Source organism: Pipistrellus kuhlii, unplaced genomic scaffold (assembly GCF_014108245.1).
Source record: "Pipistrellus kuhlii isolate mPipKuh1 unplaced genomic scaffold, mPipKuh1.p scaffold_m20_p_18, whole genome shotgun sequence".
NCBI lineage: Eukaryota > Metazoa > Chordata > Mammalia > Chiroptera > Vespertilionidae > Pipistrellus > Pipistrellus kuhlii.
In genome coordinates, this window is record NW_023425493.1 from 25,972,057 (window position 1) to 25,988,198 (window position 16,142).

Consider the following 16,142-nt stretch of genomic DNA (forward strand, 5'->3'; position numbering starts at 1 on the left):
GCCTAGGAGAGAGGATTCAAATCCTGACACCATGTGGGTCTTGGGTTGGCTCCCCCTTCTTTATGGCCCTTTAAGCCTAGAAGAAATTAGACTGCTCCCATGCTTCTAGATCTCGGGGAAGCTCTGAGGTCTCATTTCTGCCCCCTCACTAGGCATGAATTCACCCTCTCCACACTTCACTCATTCTACAGATGCTTGAGTGCTGTGTTCTAAGAGATTTCCTCTCTCTGGCTTGGGCTGCTGCTAGCCCTCTGACCATCATAGTCTCTCCCCTCTTCTCTTCCATTCCCAGCGAAGTCAGAGGGTCATGTCCCTCCTCAGTTACCCTCACCTCTACTACTCTCCTCACACCCTGCATTCCTGGTCTTCCCTCTTCCTCTTTCCAAAGCTTTGTCATTTTCAGAAAAGAGAACTGAGAGCTCTGGCTTAGGCGAGAAGGGACTACAACGTGCCCTAAACCTGGAAGTAGGGGCAGCCACCTGGGTGTCGCTGCCCAGGCCTTCAGGGCCCTCCTTGCATATCTGACTAGGATCGCCTTGGACTTGAGGGGCCGCCGGGTTAGTGTCCTGCAGCATCATCGTTTGAGCTGGTGAGAAGCTGCTTGGGTGCAAGGGGCCCTCCCAGCCGCCAGGGGTCGCCCTGCAGGCCGCTGGGCGCTGGATGGGCGCTGGGCGGGCGCTGGGCAGGCGCCGCCAGGGTCACGGCCACAGGCCCGGGAGGGCGTGTAGGGGGGGGGGGGGAAGGAGGGGAGCAGCTGCGCCCACCGTCCCCGTGGGGGTGTGGGGAAGCGGCGAAAGCGGGACACTCGCAGGAGCACCCCGCCTCCAGCCAGCGGGAGCCCGGAGGAGCGCACGCCCGAGTGAGCTGCAGGGCAGCACGGTGCCCTGCGTGGCGCAGCGCTTTGGGGACGTAGGCAGCGCCGGGATCTCCCTCCACCGCGCCCCGCGGGCTGCCGCTCCTTCCTCCCCTCGCCTCCCTCCCGGGAGGGAGTGGCGCCCAAGTCGGGTGCGCCATGCCCGGGGCCGGGTAGCCCGCCGCCCGCCAGCCCGCCCGCCCGCCGGCCCGCCAGCCCACTCTCCCCGCCGCCGCCGCGGGCCGGCCGGCCAGGGAGTCGCAGGGCCGGCAGGTAGGGGCCGGACGGGGCGCGTGGCGGGCGGGCGGGCGGGGAAGGAAGGGAGGGGGTGCCGGGCGGGAGGAGGTCCCCCAGCTGTTCCCTGGCGTGGCACATCTGGTTCCGGTTCCTCTCTCCTGGGGAAGTGAAAGTGGAGGGGAGTTCGCTGGTGGCGCCCCGCGCCCTGCACCCCCGTTGCTCCTGCGGGTCCTCAGCCAGAGCACCCCTCCCTCCGGCTCAGGTCACGCGGCGCTGCTGCTGCTGCTGCTGCTGCTGTCACGTCCCCTGCGGCTGGCGCACCTGCCCCTGCCCCTGTCCCCGGTGCTCCTGCCCCTTCCTCGGCTCCACCTGCCCGCCGACCCAGCCCAGCTCCCCATCGCCTGGTGTGCGGGCGCTGGGTCCCCGAGTGGGGCCCGTGCCCCTGGCCTTCTTCCCCAGGCGGCAGGCGCTGCCTTGTGCAGGGTGCTCCCTGGCCGGGTGAGGGAGGCTCCAGGAGCAGATCCTGCGGGTCGGGGCCACCCACCCGGCCCACCTAAAAGCTCCTGCCCGCCCGCCCGGGGCACAGGGCGCCTTTTCGCCTGCAGTGGCTGAGGGATGCGGTTGTGCCCCAGAGCTAAATTAGGCCGCTGACACTGACTCCTGGCTTCACCTTCCAGACGTGGAGGCTAAATTTAGCTGGAGGTGTGTGTGTGTGTCCAGCAGCCATATTGAGGAGAAGGCCAACCTGGCCTCATGAGATTCCCTTGCTCCTCAGAGTTCTCTGAGGTTGAGTAGGACTGGGCATCCTGGAGCCATGCTGAGCCTCCCCTTCTTCGCTGGGGTCCATCAGTGCGAGGTGACGCTGGGCATGATGCTGTGTTGGCGCCTTCCATGGTACCCCCGCCTCCCCCAACACACACCCATGGGCGGACTTCCGCTGAGCTGGGCTGAGCTGGGCTGAGCTACAGCTTCCCCTCCACGGTTCCAGGAAGTCATTTCCCTTCCCCTCCGAAGCACCCCCATTCCTCCTGCCCTCTGCCGCAAGCCACCCACCCAGCTCTTCCCTGGCTTCTGCGCCTTGGGGCTCCCCAGGGCCCTCGGGCTCCCACTCCCGGGGGTTGGCCATGGAGGCAGGTGAGACCCAGTTCCGGAGACTGTGGTGGGCCTGGTTTGGGGCTTCCTGGAGCAGGGCCTGGGGGCGGCCGGGGCTGTTTCCCACAGCCGCCTCTGTCCTCCCTGGCCATAACCCGAGGATCCTGGAGGGGGGCGGGCACCGTTTGTTTGGTTTTGTGTTTTGTTTTTTGTCAGCTTAGTGGAATTAGGTGAGGAGAAAGGACACGTGGGCCTGGTGGAAGGACTCTAACGCTTGGGTTTTGTGGGTTTTCTGGACACTTGGGCACCCCCAAGGTCTAGATGTGGGTTCTTTAAGAACATGAACTGGCTCATGTGGTTCTTAGGATGTCATAACTAGAGTCAAGAAGCTAAAACCCCTTAAAAAAAAAAAAACCCAAAAAAACAAAAAACCCTGTAAGGTTGGCATGATGTCAGAGCCAAAATGAATGATGGCATTGCAGGCCACTACAGAAAAAACTGACCTATTATAACTCGGTATGGGTATGGGCTGAGGAGGGGAGGGGTCTTTAAAAATATATATATTTTACTGATTTTTTGCAGAGAGGAAGGGAGAGGAATAGAGAGTTAGAAACATCAATGAGAGAGGATCATCGATCAGCCGCCTCCTGCACATCCCCCTACTGGGGATGTGCCCGCAACCAATGTACATGCCCTTGACCGGAATCGAACCTGGAACCTTTCAGTCCCTCAGGCCGATTCTCTATCCACTGAGCCAGACGGGTTTCAGCGGGGAGGGGTCTTTAAAAGGGATAGAGGAACAACATGATGTCAGAGCCCACGTTGGCTGTGTGTGGTAGAGTGGAGTTCGGGTCCTTTGGGGAGAGGGCTAGAACCCTAACAGAGGGTCCTGGTCTCTTTAAGAAGCTGTGGAAGGGCTCCGAAGGCCTGGTGATGTCATAGGCGGGAGAGTCCAGGATTGGCTGACCACTGATCCTGCCTTTCCTTGAAGGGGCTAGGAAGAGGAGGGAAGCAAGGTGGGTGGGTGGGGGAGGCACCCCGGTTGCCACGGCAACACCAGCCTTCCTTGACCATTGCAGATGCAGTGAGTGAGGGGGGGGCCATGGCGGAGGAGCGGCCCCCCAGGCTGGTGGATTACTTTGTGATAGCCGGGCTTCCGGGGAGCGGAGCACCCATTCCTGAGGACACGTGGGTGCCTGAGGCCAGCGGGCCCCTGCGCGCGCCCCGGCCGGCGGAGCCCATCACGGACGTGGCAGTCATCGCCAGGGCGCTGGGCGAGGAGGTGCCCCAGGGCTACACGTGCATCCAGGCCTCGGTGGGGGGCCACCCCTTGGAGCTCAGCGCTGGGCTCCTGAGTGGAACTCAGCCTGTCATCTGCTACCGCAGGGGCCGCGACAAGCCGCCCCTTGTGGAGCTAGGGTGGGTGCCCGCCCCCGCTGGCACCAGGGGGCACTGGGAGGGACTGTGAGGGGCGAGGCAGGGAGAGGCAGGGATGAGGGGTAGGGAATGGGAACGGGGAGACAGTGGGCTGGCCAGGGGCCGGAGAGAAGGGACTGAGCTTTTTATTCGCTTAGCCCTCACACCGGTTTGGTCCTTGTACTAACGTTGCCCCGTGCCAGCTGTGTGATCTCGGGCAGGGTGTGAGCCCCTCTGGCCTGCTCCCTCATGGATAATAAAGTGGGGAAATTGTACCTCCGCAGGGGGTGGCGGAGAAGATTGAATGAGATCAACCACGGAAGGGACTTAGCACAGAGTCCAAAAATGGCAACTTTTTTTCTTAGCATTTATTTATTTAGTTATTTATTAATATATTTTATTGGCTTCTTACAGAGTAGAAGGGAGAGAGATAGAGAGCTAGAAACATCGATGATGAGAGAAACATCGACTCGCTGCCTCCTGCACACCCCCTACTGGGGATGTGCCCGCAACCAAGGTACATGCCCTTGACAGGAATCGAACATGGGACCCCTCAGTCCGCAGACCGACGCTCTATCCACTGAGCTAAACCGGTCTTGGCTTCTTAGCATTTGTTAATGAGTAGGAAAGCCATGGAAAGCCTGAGGGGTTGTTGCTGATGGGGAAGAAGAAACAAGGGCAGAAGAGAGGCCTGGGTTCTCGGGGGCAGGCGTCAGCAGTGAGTGAGCCCGGGGGCGGGTTTAGGGGGCAGATAGGCAGGACGAGGCAGACCTGGCAGGAGGAGGGTCTCTCTCCTCTGTCCCGAGCTCGACACCTCTCTCCGTTCTCTGTGCCAAGGGTGTTGTATGAGGGCAAGGAGCGTCCCAAGCCCGGCTTCCAAGTCCTAGACACGACACCCTACAGCCACTCTGCCAACCTGGCCCCTCCAGGCCCCGGGCACCCCCGCACCTACCTCACTTACCGGCGGGCAGCGGAGGGGGCAGGGCTGCATGCCTTGGGCATCACCGACCTCTGCCTGGTGCTGCCCAGCAAGGGTGAGGGCACTCCGCACACTTACTGCCGACTGCCCCGCAACCTCAGCCCTGGCATGGTGAGTGGGGCTCGGGCCCGGGGCTGAAACCGGCACTGCTTTGGCACGAGGGTGCGGGCACTGGGCACACAGGGCATGCATGCCCGGCCTAAGGCCTCTGATGGCGGGCGCGGGCCCAGCGTGGACTCTGGTCTTGGGGGACCGGGCTGAGTGGGGATTCTAAAGACGGGAGACTGCGGAGGCGCGGTGGAGAAACCTTTGTTGGTGTGTATCTGCTTGTCTCTCGCTCTCTCTCGGGCAGTGGGGCCCGGCGGTGTACCTGTGCTACAAGGTGGGCCTGGCCAAGGCCAACACGCTGGTGTATGAGGCAGGTGAGTGGCCCTTTGTCCCTCTGACCCCGTGGCCCTCCATGTCCCTCTGCCCTGCTGCCTCTTGGCTGTCACTGTCACTGTCCCTGGGACTCCCCTTCACCATGTGGCCCTTCCCCCCTGTGCCTCCCCCTGGAGCCTGATGGACCCTCCTCCCTTTGGGCGCCCCCCACTCCGTCCTGGGTGCAGAGCTGCTGGGCCGCTACCCGGAGGAGGACAACGAGGCGTTTCCGCTGCCCGAGTCCGTGCCCGTCTTCTGCCTGCCCATGGGGGCCACCATCGAGTGCTGGCCTGCCCAGACCAAGTACCCGGTGCCCGTCTTCTCCACCTTCGTGCTGACGGGCGCAGCGGGTAACAAGGTGGGTGTGTGGGGTGCGGGAGGGGGTCTGGGCTGTGCGGGGCCCACCTGACTGCGCTCCCCCGGCCCCCCCGCCAGGTGTACGGCGCGGCCCTGCAGTTCTACGAGGCGTTCCCGCGGGCCAGGCTGTCGGAGCGGCAGTCGCGGGCGCTGGGCCTGCTGAGCGCCGTGGAGCGGGGCCGGGCGCTGGGCGGCCGGGCGGTGCGCAGCCGGCGCGCCATCGCCGTGCTGTCCCGCTGGCCCGCCTTCCCCGCCTTCCGCGCCTTCCTCACCTTCCTCTACCGCTACTCCGTCTCCGGCCCCCACCGCCTGCCCCTCGAAGCGTGAGCATGGCCCCCCTGGCACTGGGAAGAGGTCTGAGGGGATCGGGCCAGGAGGGATGGGAGAGATTAGGATGGAGCACAATGGGGGTGGGGGGAGGTGGGCAGAGGAGTGGGGATCAGGGCTGTCATGTGTGGTTGTACACATTGCAAAGCGCCACCTGCTGCAGGGGAGCGGGGCTGGAACCCAGCCTACACTTGCTGGCCGAGGGGCTCGCATGCTCAGAGGGGGTCTCTTTTCTTGTCTGTATGCACTCTGTCTATAGGGTGTCCCCAAAATGTCTGCACACACTTTGGATCCTTATAAAGGCGGTGTTCATTCAAATACATTTCATTTCAAAACGAAGCTATCGGCTGTCAAAGTGTGCATACATTTTGGGGTACATCCTGTCCGTTGGCTGCTCTGATGGCTGACGCGGCTCCAGGCGAGGTCAGGGAGGAGGAAGGCTCTGGGGGCCGGATGGCTGAGGAGAGGGAAGGTGATGGCGGGAAGGAGGTAGACTGGGGACCCCGTCTCTGACCCGCGTACTCTCCCCCTCCCCCTCCCCCCAGGCACATCTCCCACTTCATTCACAGCGTCCCCTTCCCTTCCCCGCAGAGACCCCGCATCCTGGTGCAGGTGAGGGCCGAGGCCAGGCCGGGGCCGGGCGGGAGGAGGGCAGGGGCCAGCCTCCGTTATCCTGACCCACGGCTCTTCTGCCCCCCAGATGTCTCCCCATGACAACCTGCTCCTCTGCCAGCCTGTATCCTCCCCCCTGCCCCTCAGGTATGTGCCCAAGCTGGGCGAGAGGGTTGATGACCAAGGACACAGTAGGTGCCAGGCAGGTGGGCACAGCTGTTGAGGTCTGTGCAGGCTGGGCCCAGGCGGTGTCTGTGCCCAGTGATAGGAAAGGGTCTCCTGGTGACTTGCCCCCCCACCCACACACATTGGGGTGACCCACAGCGGTGCCAGCTTCCTGCAGCTGCTGCAGAACCTGGGCCCCGAGCTGGCCGTCACGTTGCTGCTGGCCGTGCTCACGGAGCACAAACTGCTGGTCCACTCGCTGCGGCCGGACCTGCTCACCAGCGTCTGCGAGGCCCTCGTCTCTGTGAGTGGCCCCCCTCCCCGGAATGTTCTTCCAGGGGACCCCATCCCTCCCGGACTCTTCCCTGGGGGGAGGGGTCCTCAGTCTTCTCCTCTGGCACAGTCTCCAGGGACATTCAGCTCCCACCAGGGGCTCTCCTTCAGCCCACCCCCCACAGTGTCCACAGGCACCACCCAGAAGCCAGGGACCCTCCCGCCCCCCAGCTGCCCCACCCCCCACCCCCCTGCTCACTGCTCCTCACGCCCTGGTGCTCCAGATGATCTTCCCGCTGCACTGGCAGTGCCCCTACATCCCCGTGTGCCCGCTGGCGCTGGCTGACGTGCTGAGCGCCCCCGTACCCTTCATCGTGGGCATCCACTCCAGCTACTTTGACCTGCACGACCCGCCTCCTGACGTCATCTGTGTGGATCTGGACACCAACACGCTCTTCCAGTAAGACGCTGGGCTCGCTCGGGGGCTGCGGGGAGGAGCTGCGGGCAGGTGTACGGAGGGCCACCTTGGTGCCAAAGGGGCCTCCCCGGGCAAAGTCGGGGAGCCTGGCAGGGAGCCCCACGGCCTTTTCTTCCTTCCGCTTCTCTCCTAGGACGGAGGAAAAGAAGCCCCTCACCCCTCGAGCTCTGCCCCGCAGGCCCTACAAGGTTCTGCTGGCCACACTGACCGCCCTGTATCAGCAGCTGGATCAGAGTGAGAAGCCTGGGTGGGAGGCTGGAGACTGTCCCTGGCCTTAAGCCCCAGGCCGGGCAGGCCTGTGGGCAGCCAGGCCTGACCTGAGGGGGTTCGAGGAGGGAGGGTTTCATTTGGTGGGAGTGAGGAAAACATAAGCAAGAGGGAGGAATGTTATCATGTCAGTGTTCCTGGAGGGATTGAGAAGGACCAGCTGGTCGCTGGGGAGGCATGTAACGCGCCTCAGGGTAACTAACTCTTCAGGCCACATTGGTGCAAAGTCCTTAGCAGCTGGAGGTAGCCGGACAGCGGTGCAGAGCGGGGGCGGGACGGCCCTGGAGGGGCTGGCTCTGTCTCAGGCCGCCCTGGTCCGCAGCGTACACCGGGCCCGAGGAGGAGGCGTCCCTGGAGTTCCTGCTGACGGACTACGAGGCCGTGTGCGGCCGCCGGGACCGGCTGGAGCGCGAGGTCCAGGGCGCCTTCCTCCGCTTCATGGCCTGTCTGCTCAAGGGCTACCGGGACTTCCTGCGCCCGCTCACCGAGGCGCCCTCCGAGGGGGCTCGCGACGTGGACAACCTGTTCTACCTGCAGGGTGAGGGCCCGTCTGCCGGGGCAGGGCGGCTGGGGGCAGGCATTTTTACGGCAGCTGCTCTGAGCCGTACACGCCTTTGGGCTTGGAGGGAGTCAGGGCACAGAGAGGGGCCAGCTGGCCTGCCCTCTGGGGCCTTGGGTTTGGGGTGGGCATGGGGAGGCCTGTGGTGAGCCGCCTTCCCGGGGGCACATCTCCCTTCCGGGACCCTGCTCCGGAGATGCCCCAGGGAGAGGGAGGGAGCACCACCCACAGACAAAAGGGACTCCGTGGGGCCGCGGTGCTGGGGAGCTGGACCAGTCGGCTTGGAGTGTGGGGTCCCGTCAGAGGGGCCAAGGAGATGGTGCTTGGCTGGGCGGGGGGCCGGGATAGGGCTTCGCCAGGGGGGTGGCTGTGGTGGGAAGCCTGGCGATCGCCTCCCCCACCCCGTCCCCCTGCCCTCAGGTTTCCTCAGGTCCCGGGAGCGCTCCAGCCACAAGCTGTACGCGCAGCTGCTGCACACGCAGATGTTCTCGCAGTTCATCGAGGAGTGCTCCTTTGGCTCTGCTCGGCACGCTGCCCTTGAATTCTTTGACTCTTGCGTTGATAAGGTTTTGAGCGTTGTCCCTTCTCTTGGTGCCCATTGCCCTCTGCTGTCCTCCCGGCCACCCCCGGGCCACGATCAGCACAGCTCTGTGTCTTGTCTGTGACGGTGATGGCGGGGACTCAGCGCAGAGCCCGTGAAACCACATGTGGCTGGCTGACGTACACCCCGTCTCTCCATTCCGACGCCGCCCCCCCCCCCCCCCCCGCCCCCGCCGTATCCCAGGACCTTGGTGACGTCTCGGGTGCACTCGCTCCTTTCCCCGGGGTGTGCTTTCCTGGGAGACGCCCCCTGCCACCTCCTGGACACGCTGGCCCTGCCCCACGTGATGCTCACTCTCGTACCGCCCCGCCCAGGTCCACCCGGAGCAGGAGAAGCCCGAGCCGACGCCCTTGGTGGAGCTGGAGGAGCTGTCGGGGAGCGAGCTCACGGTCTTCATCACGCCTCCGGAGGAGCCCCCGGTGCCGGAGGGCAGCGAGCCCGCTCCCCAGTACTGGTGAGCGCCCCTGGCGCCCGCCCCGGTTCCGAGGCCACGCAGGCTAGCCCCGTGCTGGCCGCCCCTGACGTTGCCTCTCTGCCCCTCCAGTTACGATGGGTTTCCAGAGCTGCGGGCTGAGCTGTTTGAGTCTCCCCAGGAGCAAACCGGGGCTCTGCCTGTGCCTGGCCCGTCCCGTAGCGCCCCGAGCAGTCCTGCTCCTCGCCGCACCAAACAGGTAACCAGGGGCGCCCCTCGGAGGCCAGGGCTATGGCTCTTCAGCTTCTTCATCTGCCAAACGCACGTGATAGAACCCATCCCGTAAGGTTGTTAGGAAGGTTCCGTGTGCCTGGCCCAGAAGCCATTTGCTATTGTTACCATTGCCATGGTCGTTGTCTCCATCTTCTGAGCACTCTGGGGACCCGTGGGCTCTGGGGCTGAAGCCTGTGTGTGCAGCAACCCCCCTGCCTCCTCCACACACAGCCCCATCCTCAGGGGAGGGGCTGCTTCTCCCACAGCACTTTGAGACCTGCCCTGCCCTGTCATCGCCCCCCACCCCATCTAGGAGATGAAGGTGGCCCAGCGGATGGCGCAGAAGGCCGCGGCGGCGCCTGAGCTGTGGGCCCGGTGCCTGCTGGGGCACTGCTATGGGCTCTGGTTCCTGTGCCTGCCTGCCTATGTGCGCTCAGCACCCTCCCGGGTGCAGGCCCTGCACACGGCGTACCACGTGCTGCGCCAGATGGAGAGCCACAAGGTGGTGCTGCCCGATGAGGTGGGTACCCAGGCCCCGTGCCCGGTGTGCTTGTGCAGTCCTGGGTGCTATGAGAGGGCGATTCCCCGGAAACCTCACGGGAAGGCGGGGGGGGGGGCGGGGAGGGAAGCGTTGGCACATGCCCTGGAGTCGCCAAGTGCTTGGTAAGATTCACTGGATGAATGAGCCTGGCCAGGAGCAGCAGCAGGGCTGGAGTGGGCGGGTCGGCTGGAACAGTGGGTAGTGCTCAGGCGGCTGCAGGAGCCGCCAGGGGCCAGGGAAGGCTGTGAGAACCAGAGAGGCTGGGAGAGGTGCTTGCTGAGGCTTTAGGGTTTGGGTTGGGAGTGAGTCCCTTCACCCGGTGCCTCCCCTGGCCCAGGTGTGTTACCGGGTGCTGATGCAGCTGTGCTCACACTACGGGCAGCCCGTGCTGTCCGTGCGGGTCATGCTGGACATGCGGCAGGCGGGCATCGTGCCCAACACTATCACTTACGGCTACTACAACAAGGTACCAGACGGGGGGCTGCGGTGGGCAGCGGCAGGTGCCAGGTGTGTGCATGGGGAGGAGGCTGCTCCCTGGCACCTGCTCTTTCCCCCCCTCCTCGGAGGTTGGGCCCATACCATGCAGCCAGGTCCTGTAAGCATGGCTATCCGTGGGCTCCTGGAGTGTCTCAGCGCCTACGCTGGGTTTTCGCATGCTCGGGACGGTGGGACCCTGGACAAGTTACTAGCTCTGCGGCCTCGTTGCCCGTCAGCGAGGCCATGATATTCACAACAGCCCTGACAAGGGTAGGCAGTGCTGCTACCTCCCAATGAAAGCTGAGTGTTCGCCGGTGTGCCAGGATACATTTACATCGTTTTATCTTCCCCACTGTCCCTAAGAGGTGGGAGATTATTATCGCTATCTTACAGACCAGGCGCTGAGGTTGCAGCGTTAGTAACTTGTCCAGGGTCCCTCAGTGAGTACGTTAGGGAAGTGGGATATGCACACAAGCATATTGATGTCTCCTGAATTCAGGCCCTTGACCAAGACACTAACCTGCCTCCTGTTTTTTATTTTTATTAAAAAATATATATATTTTATTGATTTTTTTTACAGAGAGGGAGGGATAGGGATAGTCAGAAACATCGATGAGAGAGAAACATCAATCAGCTGCCTCCTGCACCCCCCCTCCCCAATTGGGGATGTGCCTGCAACCAAGGTACATGCCCTTGACCGGAATCGAACCTTGAACCTTTCAGTCCGCAGGCCGACACTCTATCCATTGAGCCAAACCAGTTAGGGCTGGCTCCTGTTTTTTAGATGAGAAAACTCAAGACCAAAAAGTGAAGTGATTTTTTTTCAAAGCCATAGAAGTAACAGAGTCTGGACATAAATGGTCTCCCTGCTTCTGGCTTCCTCTGCTACCCCCCTGTCAGTAGTGGCCTCTGCCACCTGCCTCTCCTGGCTGAGCCACCAGCAGAACAGTCCCGGGCAGGGGCGTGCCTGGAGGGGAAGGTGGGCCCTGGGCTCCAGGACAGGCAGGTGGGGTCGGGCTGGGATCTGAGGGTGAAAGTAGGCCATCTTGATGGGCGCCGTGCTCGGCAGGCTGTGCTGGAGAGCAAGTGGCCATCTGGTACGCCCGGTGGGCGCCTGCGCTGGGCCAAGCTTCGGAATCTTGTCCTGGGGGCTGCCCAGTTCCGCCAGCCCCTGAAGGAGCGGTGGCAGCAGCAGCAGGAGCAGCAGCAGCAGCAGCAAGAGCAGCAGCAGCAGCAGGCGGCAGCACAAGAGGCGGGCAGCTCGCAGACAGGTAGGAAGGGGTTGGAGACACCGGCTTGGGGCTGGGACTGGCATGGAGAGCTGGGACTGGCCTGTTGTTTGGCACTGGGTGTTCTGGGGATGATAGACGACACTCGGCCGGTAACAAAGGAGATAAAGTTCTGCAAAGAACCTTCCAAACCCAGGTCCGTGCAAGGAGTTCTGTTTTGGAACAGAGGGCTGGGTGTTGACCTGGCTCCCTGTCAGCCCTCCCTGTCTCTCACAGAGCCCTGCCCGGAGCGGCCCTCCCCTTCCCGCCCCCTTCAGCGCCAGACGACTTGGGCTGGGCGAAGCCTGCGGGACCCGGCCTCGCCCAAGGGGCGCCTGCTCAAGAGTGGCAGCCTGGGCAGCGCCCGAGAGGCACAGCCCACCGTGGAGGCTGGCGTGGCCCACAGTGAGTGCCCTGGACTGACGGACACCCCGCCAGCTTTCCGAACCACTTGCCAGCGAGAGAGAGAGAGAGAGGAAGACCAGGGCCAGCATGGAGGGGTGGCCCTCCGCGGTGGGGACTGCAGACTCAGGGAATCTCGCCCAGAATGCCGTCATGATAGGGGTGGTGGTGCCAGAGTGTGTGCAGCCAGAAACTGTGTTTACTCCGTCTCCGGAGGAGGGGCCGGGCCTCGTCTCCCCTGACTCTTCTCTGCCCTGCAGTGATGGAGGCCTTGGGGGTGCTGGAGTCCCGGGCATCACCGGTGCCCTGGCACGACGGAAGCCTCTCAGACCTGAGCCTGCCTGGGGAGGAGCTGGCAGCCGGAGGCAGCCCCGGGGACTCGGGCTCAGCCCTGAGCGCCCAGTCCGCGGAGGTCGTGGAAGGGCTAAGTGCGCGCGTGCCCAAGGCCAGTGGGCACCGGGATGAGAGCGGCACCCCCCGGCGAGGGCTGGGTGCCCGCCTCCAGCAGCTGCTCACTCCTTCCCGCCGCCGTTCCTCCGTCTCTCGCATTCCCCTGCCTGAGCTGCCCTCTGACCTGCCTCCCCCGGCCCACCGCAGCCCCATGGACGGCCTTCTGCACCCCCGGGAGCGCCCCGGGTCCACTGCTTCCGAGGTAGCCAGCACGGGGGAGGTCCGGACACGAAAGCGCCCAGAGGCTGGTGGGGAGGGGCCGCTGCTTATGGGGCGGAGGGAACCGGAGAGGGCCCCCGAGGGGTGGTGGCAGTCAGCATCCTGGGTGAAGAGGGCCCTGGGCCGGCTGACCGTGCTTTCTCGTGTGTGTGTATGTGTGTGTGTGTGGTAGAGCTCAGCCTCTCTGGGCAGTGAGTGGGACCTCTCAGAAACTTCTGTCAGCAGCCTGAGCCTTCGCCATTCCTCAGAGCGCCTCACTGAGACCCCCGGGACCTCCCAGCCACCTTCCCTGGAAGTGAGGATAACCTCCCACACGGATGAGCTGGAACACCCCCCGTCCCCATACCCCCCCCTCTCACTGTGTCAGGGCAGGGGCTGGGAGGAGGAGGCAGGAGGCTGGGCTGGGCTTTGGAGGTGAGGGTTGGGGGGTGAGGACAGGGGAAGGAACGGGAGGCCAAGCAGGGCCTGCTTCCTGGGGCCTTCTCGCCTGCAGATCCTGCTGTCCAGCTGCTCCCTGTGCCGCGCCTGTGACTCGCTGGTGTACGACGAGGAGATCATGGCCGGCTGGGCCCCGGACGACTCCAACCTCAACACAACCTGCCCCTTCTGCGCTTGCCCCTTTGTGCCCCTGCTCAGCGTCCAGACTGTGGACTCCCGGCCCAGGTGCCTGAAGCGGGGCAGGTGCTTCTGGTGGGAGAAGGAGGTGGAGGCCCACGCACTGAACCCTCCTGCTCTCCCCCTGCAGCGCTCCCAGCCCCAAGCCCGCCCCTGCTGGTGCTGGTGGCAGCAAAGACGCTCCTGTGCCAGGGGGCCCTGGCCCTGTGCTCAGCGACCGCAGGCTCTGCCTTGCCCTGGATGAGCCCCAGCTCTGCAACGGGCACGTGGGGGTAAGGGCTGGGCCAGAGGGGTGGGAGGAATGGGTGTGTGTTGCCCTGTGTGTGTTTGTGTGTGTGTGTGGGGGGGGGCTGTGATGCTGTCCAGAGATGGGCATGGAGGCCAAGGGGGCTCCCTAGAAGCTGTCGGGCATGTGGAAGCATGGCTCTGAGGATGGAGGCATGGCACATGCCCACCCCTGCTCTCCCCGTGTGTGCCCAGCAGGGTGCCTCCCAGCGAGTCGAGGGTGGGGCGTGGGCGTACCTGAGCCCCCTGGTGCTGCGCAAGGAGCTGGAGTCGCTGGTGGAGAACGAGGGCAGTGAGGTGCTGGCGCTGCCTGAGCTGCCGGCTGCCCACCCCATCATCTTCTGGAACCTCCTGTGGTATTTCCAGCGGCTGCGCCTGCCCAGCATTTTGCCATGCCTGGTGCTTGCCTCCTGCAGTGGCCCCCCGCCTCCCCAGGTCAGTGCCCCCAGGGGGTTCCCTGTTCCTGAGTGTCTGCTGCAGCGCTCGGCTCTCTGCCTCAGTCCCGTGTCCTTCGTTCTGTAGAAAGAGCACGTGCTTAGGAGTCGGGCGAACTTGGTCTTACGTCTCACCCTTTCCCTTCACTGCGGAGCCTGGGTTTTCTCATCTATAAGATGGCATGAGTGTTCCTCGCCGGCCCCACCCCCCACCCCCACCCAGGGCTGTTGTGAGACGCCTTGTTTAATGCCCAAGCTGACTCATTCATGTTTGTCTGCTCGTTTTACCGATATGTATTGAGCACAGGCACAGGGTTCAGGTACAGGGAACACAGCAGATCATGGAACAAAGTCCTGGCTCTCAGAGAGCCTGTGTTCCCCGGCGGGTGAGAGCTCCTTTCCCTCTCCTCTTTGGCTGCGTCCTGCAACGTCCCTGTGCGTCTTGGAGCATCGTCTGTCCACGCCCTATCCTCCGTGAGCCTCACTGTCTCCTTTTTTTGGCCTCCCGCAGGCCCCGTCTCCGTGGCTAGTGCCTGACCCGGCATCGGTGCAGGTGCGGCTGCTGTGGGATGTTCTGACCCCTGACCCCAACAGCTGCCCCCCTCTCTACGTGCTCTGGAGAGTCCACAGTGAGTCTGGTGTTTGGCCTAGGGCAGGAGGGCTGGGTCCCACACCCAGAGGACTCAGTAATCCTGGTTACCTTCCTTCCTTTCACCCAGGCCAGATCCCCCAGCGGGTGGCGTGGCCGGGCCCGGTACCTGCGGCCCTGAGCCTGGATTTGCTGGAGTCGGTGCTGTGCCATTTTGGTCACGATGAGGTGCACAAGGCGATAAGGCTCCTGCTAGAAACGTTAGGGCCCCCTCCCACAGGCCTGCACCTACAGAGGTATGGGGGCTCCCACCTGGGCGTTAGCTGGCCTGTACCAGTCTCAGTATCCCCTTTCTCTCACACATGCCCTTCTGCCTCCACTTCAGGGGCATCTACCGTGAGATCTTATTCCTGACAATGGCTGCTTTGGGCAAGGACCACGTGAAAATAGGTGAGGGTGCAGGCAGCGGGCCTGAAGAGTCTAGGGATCTGAGGGCCTGGTGTGGGGGGTTGGACTCCTTACCTATTGACCTGCCTTCCACCTCTTCCCTAGTGAACTTCGACAAGAGGTACAAGTCTGCCTTTAACAAGCTGGCCAGCAGCATGGGCAAGGAAGAGCTGAGGCAGCGGCGGGCACAGATGCCCACCCCGAAGGCCATTGACTGCCGGAAACACTTTGGAGCACTTCTGGAATGCTAGGGACCTCGAGCTTCCCCGCGCCAGCCGGAGTGGGGAGGTGAAGGAGAAAGATTCCAGAGACCATCTGCTTCCCTGTCCCTCTCACAGAGGAGTTGGGAAACGGGCCAGGAGACGTGCCCAGCCACAGGCCCCACGTGGGGCCAGCGGGAAGAGGGAGCCAGGGTTACCAAACGGTACAGCTCCCCGTCTCCGACCTGCTCAGTGTGCTCATGCGGACCCTGGAGGAGGCCTGGGGACAGTTGGCGCAGCTCTGTCTCTCCCCATCCTATGCTAGGACCCCCTCCTCCAGTTACCCACGGGTCTGCACTCCCCTGGTCATTTTATAGGTTTTTGTTTTAAAAAACAACTGGAAAGATACAGAGCCACTGAGTGGGCGAGAGGACTATCATTCCCCATCAAGGAGGGTCCCTCTTCGCTGGAATTGCTGAAGGAGCCCAAGGCTCTCCATGCCTTTCTACCTTAGGATTTGTATTTTATTTTAAGTTATTTATTCTGGAGCCACAGCCCCCCTGCGTACGAAGGTACTATGGACGGTGAAAAAGAGAAGGGGAGTGGGGTCCCGCGGTCCAGAGCTTTGTAGCGCCTTAAATTTCAAGAGGCGGCAACTGGAGGAGTCGCACGGTCTCCTCAGGAAGGTTGGGTGCCCCCTCTGAACCCTAATCCTCCTTGTCCACTCCCCCTGGGGGACGCATCACCCGCCCAGGGCCCTGACTGTGCAATAAGGATGGTTCCTTGCGAAGTTTTGTTGGATGTAAATATAGTAAAAGCTGCTTCTGTTTGTTTTTTTTTTCCTTCTGCTTCCTGTTTTCTGGGTCTGGGATAATGGTGGGGGATACCTCTTCT

At 63.1% G+C, this 16,142-nt stretch overlaps 1 protein-coding gene and 1 long non-coding RNA gene across 6 annotated transcripts in view; one reads left to right on the top strand and one right to left on the bottom strand.

Moving 5' to 3' along the window:
• Window positions 1-2,543, bottom strand: part of LOC123652564 — a 17,518-nt gene extending 14,975 nt beyond the window's left edge. The window contains exon 1 of the long non-coding RNA XR_006741988.1: window positions 2,365-2,543. This is a non-coding gene — a long non-coding RNA (uncharacterized LOC123652564). The remainder of the gene's footprint in view (window positions 1-2,364) is intronic.
• DENND4B (DENN domain containing 4B) lies at window positions 729-16,083 on the top strand. 5 transcript variants are annotated; one of them, XM_045583371.1, is made up of 28 exons: window positions 729-1,126; window positions 3,262-3,601; window positions 4,436-4,688; window positions 4,930-4,999; window positions 5,186-5,355; window positions 5,433-5,677; window positions 6,227-6,293; window positions 6,382-6,440; window positions 6,618-6,762; window positions 7,016-7,191; window positions 7,343-7,443; window positions 7,799-8,014; window positions 8,456-8,601; window positions 8,951-9,090; window positions 9,181-9,307; window positions 9,635-9,841; window positions 10,200-10,328; window positions 11,409-11,610; window positions 11,845-12,012; window positions 12,270-12,661; window positions 12,851-12,973; window positions 13,172-13,341; window positions 13,424-13,565; window positions 13,774-14,013; window positions 14,524-14,641; window positions 14,732-14,897; window positions 14,987-15,051; window positions 15,154-16,083. In XM_045583371.1, exons 2-28 carry the CDS (start codon window positions 3,285-3,287, stop codon window positions 15,297-15,299), a joined length of 4,500 nt encoding a protein of 1,499 aa, XP_045439327.1. In that variant the 5' UTR covers window positions 729-1,126; window positions 3,262-3,284; the 3' UTR covers window positions 15,300-16,083. The 5 variants fall into 5 exon arrangements, with proteins under 5 accessions (XP_045439327.1, XP_045439328.1, XP_045439329.1 ...); XM_045583372.1 differs by having other exon boundaries at window positions 749-859; XM_045583370.1 differs by lacking the exon at window positions 729-1,126 and adding an exon at window positions 1,508-2,224.
• The last annotated feature ends 59 nt before the right edge of the window (window positions 16,084-16,142 follow it).